Source organism: Rhinoraja longicauda, chromosome 25 (assembly GCF_053455715.1).
Source record: "Rhinoraja longicauda isolate Sanriku21f chromosome 25, sRhiLon1.1, whole genome shotgun sequence".
In the NCBI taxonomy this organism is placed as follows: domain Eukaryota; kingdom Metazoa; phylum Chordata; class Chondrichthyes; order Rajiformes; family Arhynchobatidae; genus Rhinoraja; species Rhinoraja longicauda.
In genome coordinates, this window is record NC_135977.1 from 26499088 (window position 1) to 26510071 (window position 10984).

Genomic DNA, 10984 nt, shown 5'->3' on the forward strand with positions numbered 1-10984 from the left:
TTTTCAGCTGCATTGTCAGAGGATTTTAATTTCCAATTCGTAGGATTTGTGTAATTGTAATTCAGGCATTACAATTGGTCATTAGGAAAGCAAAATCAAAATAGGGTTGCCGATGACAAATATTGTTTTTACTGGAAGTGAACATGTAAACTCTGGTGGGAGTCAAAATCCATCTTACCTGTGGTATCATTTTCATTTTGAATTAAAACTTTTACTTAAACTTGCTCTACAATTGCACAGATAAGGACAATTTATAAATTAATAGGTGGTATCATTTTCATTTTGAATTAAAACTTTTACTTAAACTAGCTCTACAGTTGCACAGATAAGGACAATTTATAAATTAATAGCAGGATCTGGGGGAGGGGAGACCTCAACCCAGTAATCATTTCCCATCCAATTATGTTTTTATGACATTAACTTGTATCTGTAGTAATCCACTTGATGACACCTGATTTTAAATGTGCCCGATAAGGGTAAATTAGAAACAAAGGAATTCCCACTATAAGCAAACAGCAAAGAGCTGGAATAACTCATTGGGTCAGGTAGCATCTGTGGAGGGGAATGATGGGTGACATTTCTAGTCAAGACATTTCTCCCTCCAGTGGTATGTTTTACTGAAGATACCAGCATCTGCAGTTCCTTGTGTCTCCAGTTCCCACTATGAGTTGCTTAACACACTATTTAATGTTTTCAGGGTGTGTTTATAAAAACTGACCCTAGAAACAGGTTGCCTAAATACTTTTTGGTGGGGAGTGTTGCGTGACAATCAGTGTGCCCAAGAAAAAGGAGAAGAGGAAGATAATTACCATGTATATTGCTGGCGATATATTTGTAACTATACATTATCTACTCATTATGATTTCATAACAACCTGAAACTTCCCCTTTTGGGGATATTTAAAACTGTCACAAGATTTTAATTATAATTATTTTCTTTGTTTTATTGCAGCAACTTAAAATGGTTTTTATTGGCAGAAGATTAAGAACAAAGAGCGACCTGAGTATTAAAATGTATGAAGAGGAGATTCAGGTATTAGAATCTTAACACTGACGTACACTGTGCTGTGGTTTCCACATGAACAAATCAATTTTTTAGTTTAGAGATGCAGGTTGGAAACAGGTCCTTCGGCCCACTTTTCCATGCCAGCCATCGATCACCTGTTCACACAAGTTATCTGTTATCCCTCTTTCTCATCCATTCTCTATACGCTAGGGGCAATTTGCAGTGACCAATTAATCTACAAATCTGCACGTCTTTGGGATGTGGGAGGAAACAGGAGCACCTGGCAGAAACCCAAGTGGTAACAGGGAGAACGTGCAAACTCCACACAAACAGCACCCGAGGTCAGGATCGAACCCAGGTGTCTGGCACTGTGAGACAGCAGCTCTACCAGCTGTTTCACGATGCTGCCTGTTTAGCTCAGCTAGAATATTTGTTAGAATATATTTCAGATGGAAGTAATTTTGTCGAATTGCCAATGAAACGTTCTTCAATAAAGAGCTAATTTCTTCACAAAGGGGTGTATAGTTTACTAGGGGTAGGTGAATTTACAAGGCTTTGTGAATGGAAATTCTGTCCAACCAATGTCCAGATCAGCAATTGTCAGTGGCTTACAATTATAATGGAACATTTGATTGATTGATGTTTAGAATTTGTTTGTGATAAGTGATATGCTGCGCAATCTCTTCTCATGAAGGCTACCGTATGTATGCTTGATTTTAATTATAGTGAACTTCTTCAAAAAATAGAACTCAATTCAGTCCTTGAGTCATAGTGAGGAGACAAGCCCTTTGGCCCAAATCACTCATGCCAGTGAGCTTTTATAACTGAGTGAGTCCTTTTTGCCTGCATTGGGCCCACATCCTCTAAACCTTTCCTACCCATGTGCTTGTCTAAATGCCTTTTAAATGTCACCATTGTACCCACCTCAACTGCTTCCTCGGTCCGCTTGTTCCACATGTGCACCATCCTGTACAAGAAGAAATTGGCCCTCAAATCTCTTAAATCCTGCCTCTCTCACCTTAGACTTATACCCTTTAGTTCTGTATTACTCTGGGAAGAAGATTGTGACCATTCACTTATCTGTGCCTTTCATGATTTTGTATACCTCTATAAGGTCACCCCTCAGCCTCCTACACTCCAGGGAAAGAATGTCCAAACCATATCCGGCCTCTCATTTTAACTTAAGCCCTCAAATCCTGGTCATATCTTGATGAATCTTCTCTACGCCCTTTCCAGCTTAAAGACATCCTATTGCAGGGCAACCTGGACTGCACGCCATTACTCCAAACATGGTTTCACAAAATTCTTGTCCAGCGTGTAGCATGATATCCCAACTCCTGTATTTAATAAGGATTTTCAATAAGGGTATTCAATAAGAGTACTGTATACTCCCGAGTCTGAAGAAAGGTCTTGACCTGAAACTTCACCAATACATGTTCTCCAGAGATTGCCTGACCTGCCGAGTTACTCCAGCAAAAACACTTTGTGTTTTGTGCTTTTTACCCATATTCAATATCCGTGCTGATGACGGCAATCTTGCCAAACACCACCCTGCCTGCCTATGTTGCCACTTTAGTAGTTCATTTCTTGTGCCATATGCAGCAACAAAAATGTATCTCTTCCCACAGGAATGGTATGAAGAGCATGCCCGAATAAACCAAACGCAGCCGGACCAACCACTGGAATGTATTTTGAACTCCAACACGCACCTGCCTTCTGCAGAACTGCGACAGCGTTCTCAGACTGTAACTTAGAAATATAACCGACTTGTCCACTATGCAATAATTAGTCAGTATTACTTTGTATCTGGTGTTTTGCACATATGCACTTGGGGATGTTCTGCCAGTTTGAAGACCTACTGCGTTGGCAGAATCTTGGAGTCTGGAAGGGGCTAGACTGCTGGGGAGGAAAGAGGCCACGTTACTCAGAAATTCTGATCTGGTGATCTGTGGTAAGTTATATATGTCAAAAAAATATATATTGTTACGTTTATTTAAGTTCCATTGATATTGAGCTTTTAGCAGTTTTATTTCATACCTGAATTTATAACGTGCTCTGTGGGTAGCTGATCACAATATTTTAATATAAAACCTCCATAACCAGTGTTTTTTATTGCGTCAGTTCTCACTGTCAGTCTATAAGATGTACTGTACCTAAAGGAATCATTCTTTTTTGACTCAGAAGATGTAATTCTCAAGGTCACTTCTATTTGTAAGCCATAATATTAAATACAGGGAGCGAGGTGAATCTGTGTGCGATGCTGGCTCCAAGGGCCAAATCGCCTCCTCCTGCACCTATTTTCTATGTTTTCCTGTGTAAATGGATAATAATCCTAACCATAGTATTGAAATGTTTCAGATGCTGTTCCACCGCGTTCAAGAATATATACTAAGCATTCAATTTGGATTTTTATTTTGGAAGCTCTGTGGTATTGACGTTAAGTTCTTTTCTGTTTAACTATTCTATAAATTTCCATTAGATTTAAGCCTGCTTGGTGCTGCACATTATATCGGTTTTCAACTTGCAGTGCTCCTCGAACTGTAACAGTGTTTATGCTGAATTCTGTGTCTGTGAAAATTGAACATATATTCAAAATTCACCTGTTTTCCTTTACTTCACGTTTATTGAAGCCTGCACTTCAATATACTTCTTTATATTGTTTTTATGTTTATAATGACGTTGTGCGTTACTGCAACTCGGGAGAGTGACCCAGCTGAGTAATTTGGAGAGAGGCTGCAGTTGTTAGAACTGGAGCAAAGAATAAATTGCTGGAGCAACTCAGTGGGCCATGTATCATCTCTTGAAGCAAAGGGATGGTCAACATTTCAGTTTGCGACCATTCATCAGGACTGAGAATGCAGAGGGGAGAGAGGCAGAATAAAGACATGAGGGGTGAGACGGGGTCTGGCCAGCAACAGGTGGAACCAGGTGAGGAGGGAGATGGCAGCCAGGTGGGAGTAGGGGAGAAGAAACCCAGGAGATAGAGGTGGTTGATAGGTAGAGTCACATAAGGAAGGAGAACAAAGGTGGCAGATGGAGCCAGGTTGGAGGAGGGGTGAAGGTAGACACAGTGGCCGGAAGGTGATGTGTGGAACCAAGACCGTGTCAGTACAGGACCTGGTAAGGAAGATGCTGTGGAACAAGGTAAGGCAAATATGGTGGGCAGATAGAACCAGATTGGTAGGGGGTAGGAGAACCAGGCGTAGTGTGTGGGTGATAATCAGGTGGAACCAGAAGAGGGAGGGAAATTAAACTGAATGATAGGGAGTCTGGATCGAGAGAACAAGGAGTACAGAGAAAGTCAGTTACCTGAAGTTGGAAAATTCAATGTCCCCTGTAGACAACCCAGGTGGAACATAAAGTGATATTCTTCGAGGAGTCCTTGCTACGCTCCTTTTTCTCTCCTCTGGCTCCCTGCCCAAATCTGTCAGTTTCATTCCCCTTCCCCTCCTGGTTTCATTTGCATATCACCCACACACTGCATCTTTTGGTTCTCCAGCCCCTCTCCCAGCTGGTTCCATCTACCCATCCCTTCCAGCCCCCATCGGTATCTCCCCTTCCCCCACTGAATCCATCTGTCCCCACTTTTTGTCTCTTATTCTCTCTACTGAACACCCAACAGCCTCTGATTTCCCCACCGCCCACATGCTTCCATCATCTCCTCTTCACCTGATTCCACCTATCGTCTGCCAGCACCTCCCTCCCTCTCGCCTCTGTGCTCTCCAGGCTATTGAGTCAAAATGTCAACAACCCCCCAACAGCTGCAAAAGCCACTGTTCCTATTGTAGTTTGTTTGCTTTTTGCTGCAGTTAAGTAATTCATTTGGGTACAAAGTGCCACCTCCAGCAACCAAAAGTGAAATAAAATATAAAGTGGCAAAACTGGTCATTTACCATTTGAGCAGAATGATGCAAATTCTTTCACGTGCGTAATATCAACCTTTCGCAGATTTGTTTAATGATCAGATATTTCACGGGTCAATGTGAAGACAAGTGAGAGGCAGTATCTTCATGGAGCAGCAGGGGACAGTTGTGTTGAGGCATTGTAGGAATAAAATGCCATTCCTGAGTTTTGTTTGATTTGCAAATTACAAGTATTAATGCACAGCATTTGTTCTGTTGAATTCATAACATCCAAGGGAAGATTTCACAACAAGTGCAGATTGGATAGAGTGCAAGTGACCAGGCAAAGTGCACTTTTTGTTATCATATTATTATGCAGACATGATGTAATAAGAAATATTTAAACATTTTTTCCTTTTTGACTAATCTGGTGCTTTTTTTTCATGTAGAGGTATACTTGCTACAATTTTTAAAATAAGTTGCTGAATAATGATGGAAGATTCAATCGCTGAACTCAATTCCATGTGTTTGGAGACTATGTGGCCGCCAAGGCTCACTCCACCTATTAGCAACGAGGCACTGCCACACCTCTCCCCTTTCCATACTAGTTGTCTTCCCTCTACACTCAGCCTGGGATGTCAACTATCTCTTTGCCTCCACAGATGCTGACTGACCTGTGGAATTCTGCCAGTAGTTTGTTTTCTTGCTCACTATCCCAGCATCTGTAGTCTCTTGGGTCCACTATTTAATTCATTGAGTCCACACAGGCTCTAGCAAGAGCAACCTGGTTAATGCCACTCCCCTACCCTCTTCCCATTAACCCTGCAAATCCTTTCCCTTTTAGAAACGTGTCCAGTTTTCTTTTGAATCTGATAATCCTGGTGTTGCATTCCTCACTGTGTATAATATCACATTTAGCATTCACCTTCATTCTATGTTGTCGATCCCACTACTAATGGAAAATTTCTGTCTATCTAATCTGTCTATATTTTTCATAAATAATTTCTTTAAAAATTAAATGATTTGTTGTAAACCATGGAAACACAATGCAGATTTTTTTAAAGTTGTAGTTTTACAGCATAATGATAAATACTGCTTTAAGATTCTTTCTAAAGTTCCTATAGTAGTGTATATTTGTAATGGATATTAGTGGATGTTAATATTAACAGTATTTAACCAGTAGGTATTGGCCCAGTCCCAAAGTAACATTATGTATTGTCACTGAAGGATTGAGCCCTAGTTCAAGACTACCTCTTAAATTGTACATAGTACAATTTAATTTTAGACAGAGTTTAGGCAGTAAATGTGTACTGTTGTAATTTAAACAAACAGATTTGCACACTTCCATCAAATCTTAAAATTCCTTCTGAACTAAAATAGGGCCTCAAGATTTGACTTGAGATCTAGACAGCTAGCCCTGAACTAAAAAGCACAATTCTATTAATTTTCAGCATTTGGTTTATTCTTAAAATTGTTCAATTAATTTTCTGTATATATCAAGCAGTTAAGTGTTTGCTACATTTTAATGACGCCAATTAATGAAGCAGTTCTCAGCCAAGTGTAATATTGTAGTTTTTTTTAAACTGCCATTACTTATACAGGCAATTCTAAAATAAAATCTAAAGACGACTTGAGTAAAGTTATTTGATATTTTAGAATTTAACTCGTTTAGTTTTATTTTGTACCATGATGATTCTGTTATTGCTTCTCAACATTCAAATCTACTAGCAAAATTAATTTGCTTTCATAATCAAAAGATACATGTAGGTTAATAATTAAAACTATTACGGCACATGATGCAAGATAAGCCAGCAGCACTGCTGAAAATTCAATTTGACGAGTTTATTTCCATTTACTGCATTATTTAAAGTGACAGCAAACATTTGGAATGTTGAACTTTCTATATTAAGTTGAGATAATAAGTTAACATTTCAAGTTATAACCTTTCAGACCATCTATTTGAAACACCTTTGTCTTCACTAAAACAAGTATTCCTTGCATTTTTATTTCAGATTTCCTATGCTCAAAGAATTCTGTAATAAAACAAAAATGTGGAAATGCACTAATTTTATAGATATAAAAATAATCTATAATATTTATTTTTGTAAAATGAAGCTTCTCAGGTAATCAGAGTGAATTTTAATCATGTTCTTGCATGACTGTAGCATTAATTGATTGGACCATGAGTAATTATATTAATACTTGTGGAGGAATCAGGTAATTGTTCCCAGTTATAATGGCAATGAGGAAGCAATTGATTGAGTTGTAGCATTTTTCCTAATTTCTCTTCAGTGTCCCAATCACATTCCAGCTCTGCCTTCTGTAGAGTTTGTATGAAACAAGAGCTTTCAGTTTAATTCTCACTGTGGGCATTTGACAGAATCATGCAGGTCAGTGTAGCTGGAAATCTACACTGATTAAAATAGTGATGAAAATATTTGGGCCCTCACTGCCAGCCTGAAAGGGGGAGGGGAGAAGAAAAAAATCACTGGGGCATTACTTGACTCAAGGTCCCAGCATTCATTCATAACCCACATTTTGGTTCTACTCATTTTATATCAAAATGGGAAACGGCCATCAAGCTGCTTTTGTTGATGCAAATGTTACAAAAGCCAGCACAAAAAATATGGACAATTCAATTTTTTATGTAAACACTGTAAGCATTTGGAGTAGCACTGCATTTATGGAAAATGTCTGGTGGGTTGAAGCTGCCAGAGAGATTGTTTCATGTGGATGTGTAAATTACTTTGTCTTTTATTAAACATTAAAACTCTGTAATGAACAGTTTTGGCTTCATTTTAGTATTCTAGAAAATGGTATGCTGTGTATTTTTCCATTCATTTATATTTCTACATACACGTTCAAAATTTAGTATGGATTAAATGCTATATTTTAGTGCAATTAAGTTAAATCTGCAATTTAGATTTCAATGTAATTAATAATGTACAGCAACGTTCAAGTCAGTACCCATTATATTGTGCAAGAAAAAACTGCAGATGCTGGTTTAAATCAAAGGTAGACACAAAGTGCTGGAGTAACTCAGCAGGACAGGCAGCATCTCTGGAGAGAAGGAATGGGTATTCCTTCACTCCAGAGATGCTTCCTTCCTCCAGAAATGCTGCCTGTCCCGCTGAGTTACTCCAGCATTGTCTACCCATTATATTCTCGCAAGAAATCCACCAAACTTCTAAAACTCAACTGAACTTCCTAAGCTAAATATCCAAATTTAACACTGCATCATTGGCAAGTGTGCCTAAACCAGCCTACCCCTGACAATCCTGAGTTCCCTCTTGGAATTTGTGCCTACCTCCTATGTAGAGGATTAAGAAAACCTACCTCTTCAAAGCTTGGCCAATTTTCCCTTCTCAATGTTAATGTATTTCATTTTTTCATAATGATCAGAAAATGGATAGCCACCTGGATGGACTTTTGTTTAAAAAGTGAACAGGATAGTGTGGTAGACTAGTACTTAACATGCAATGGTGCCTAGCCACATTGTGAGATTTCAAAGTTAGAACATAGATTAATAAAGGGCCTGTCCCACTTTAGGCGATTTTAAGGCAACTAGGCTGTCGCCGACAGTTCGCCGGGTGTCGCGGGCATGATCATGAGGAGTCTTCTAATAATCGTAGTGGATCTCGGCGCGTCGCTGAGAAATCATCTGGAGTGAAATTTCTCAGCGACAGCTGGCTTGTCGCCAGGTATCGTTGCTTATTGCGGGCGCTGTCGCATGCTGTCCCCAGGTTTGCTAGGTTCTCTTAGATGCATTTAGAAGCACATAATATTAAAATAAGTAAAGTCATTTCAAAATACCATAAAATGCATGTGTTTAACCAATTTATTTACCGTCAGGACATTTGACGGATAGATTGGTGGCGTCAGTTTGACGGTCGAATTTCGCGATGTTTATGGCCATCAGCCATTACATTTAAAGTGGGCTCCCAACCCAGAAACCAGATATGCATCTCCCGTACATTTTCAAAGAATGCCCACACATTTTTCACAAAAATCCACTTAACCACTTAAATTTTTTTTAATACAGCTATTAGTAAACTGGAAATAAATCCAGTTAATACCTTGTTACAGTGATGCTTGGTTTTTAAGTAACCCATGCAAGATGTTAGTTCAAAACTCAAGTACTTACCGACTTGTCAGTGATTGGGGCGGCACGGTAGCGCAGCGGTAGAGTTGCTGCTTTACAGCGAATGCAGCGCCGGAGACTCAGGTTCGATCCTGACTACGGGTGCTGCACTGTAAGGAGTTTGTACGTTCTCCCCGTGACCTGCGTGGGTTTACTCCGAGATCTTCGGTTTCCTCCCACACTCCAAAGACGTACAGGTATGTAGGTTAATTGGCTGGGTAAATGTAAAAATTGTCCCTAGTGGGTGTAGGATAGTGTTAATGTACGGGGATCACTGGGCGGCACGGACTTGGAGGGCCGAAAAGGCCTGTTTCCGGCTGTATATATATGATATGATATGATTTCAGCGAAAATTAGGACGCCGGAGAACCATTGACAGCGTGGGAATTTCGCGATGTTTGCGAAGACGCTGTAATCTCGACCTGACTCGGCATTGTCGTGGTCATTGTCGTCGGGTAAAAGAAAATTTCGGCAATCTGCTATGACTTTGACAGTTACCGACTGTCGCCTAAAAAAAAAAATCGCCAAGTGGGACAGGCCCTTAAGGCTCGAGTGGGATCATCTCTAACTGGGCCCATTTGCAGGTCAAAATCTATTTCAGCAAAACTCTAAGCAACAGTTTAGTGCCCGTGCCTGCTGGTGAGGCAATTGACATGTGTTTAAATGAAGCAAGATTTTACAATGCACATTGTTTAACGGTGCGTGATAAAGCGTTGATCCCGCCAAGGATAATAATAATAATAATAATGCATTACATTTATATAGCGCTTTTCATATACTCAAAGACGCTTTACAGGGATTTAGAGAACATAGGGAAATGAATAAATAGATAAATAAGTAAATAAGTAAACGAACAGAGAAAGGAGACAGAAGGTGAGGTGACCTTCAGTGGTTGAAGGCAGTACTGAACAGGTGAGACTTCAGTGATGTTTTGAATGTGGTGAGTGTGGAGGAGTCTCTAACGGTTTGGGGTAGTGAGTTCCATAGGGTGGGAGCAGCGATGGAGAAAGCCCTGTCCCCCCAGGATCTGAGTTTGTTCCGAATGTGGGGGGATAGGAGATTGGCAGCAGCAGAGCAGAGGGTGCAGGTGGGAGTGTGCCTGTGGAGTAGGTCGGTCAGGTAGGATGGGGCCAGGTTATGGAGGGCTTTGTAGGTTATGAGGAGGATTTTGTACTGGATTCTCTGGGGGATGGGGAGCCAGTGGAGTTTGTAAAGGACGGGGGTGATATGGTCACGGATCGGGGTGTGGGTGAGTAGACGGGCAGCGGAGTTTTGAATGTATTGAAGTTTACTGATGATTTTTGAGGGTACGCCATAGAGGAGGCTGTTGCAGTAGTCCAGACGGGAGGTGATGAAGGCGTGGATGAGGGTTTCTGCAGCTGTGGAGGAGAGGGATGGACGGAGACGGGCAATGTTTTTGAGGTGGAAGAAGGCTGTCTTTGTGATGTGTTTGATGTGTTTGTCGAAGGAGAGGGTTTGATCAAAGATGATTCCAAGATTCCGGATGTGAGGGGAGGTGGATACTGGGAGACCATCAATATTGAGGATGAAGTTTTGGGTGGATTTGGTGAGCGTTTTTGGGATAACTAAAGGGAAGATGCTGGATTCAACTTTTGTATTTTACAGTGGAGGGGAAGAGGGAAAAAGTAGCACTCCAGAGAAGGAGTATAAAATTAAACAGACAAAAAGTAATGTGGGTACGAGAGCATTAAGTGTTTACATTTCAGCTACAGCCATCATTTCTAGTTGGGATCCCATGTACCACTAGACACATCAGGTCCCAAAGACGAGATGCAGTGATTAGAATCAGTTACCTCGACCAACCACACTCAAACAACAGCAAGTTGCAAGTTGCAACTCACCAAAGAGATCATGAATGCTTTTCATAGCAAGGCAATAGTCTAGCTTAATATGAAAACAAAATCAAAGGAACAAGAAATCCCAATTGCATCTTAAACATAGACATTTACTCAAATGTTAAACCAGTGGATAGTGC

The 10984-nt window shown here is 40.3% G+C and overlaps 1 protein-coding gene across 2 annotated transcripts in view; it reads left to right on the top strand.

Moving 5' to 3' along the window:
- tpcn1 (two pore segment channel 1) overlaps nt 1–7577 on the top strand; it is a 70244-nt gene extending 62667 nt beyond the window's left edge. For both annotated transcript variants that reach the window (XM_078421730.1, XM_078421731.1), the window contains 2 exons: nt 952–1032; nt 2634–7577. In XM_078421730.1, coding sequence (XP_078277856.1) covers nt 952–1032; nt 2634–2759 — 207 coding nt within the window. In that variant the 3' untranslated portion in view covers nt 2760–7577. The remainder of the gene's footprint in view (nt 1–951; nt 1033–2633) is intronic.
- Nucleotides 7578–10984: the final 3407 nt, after the last annotated feature.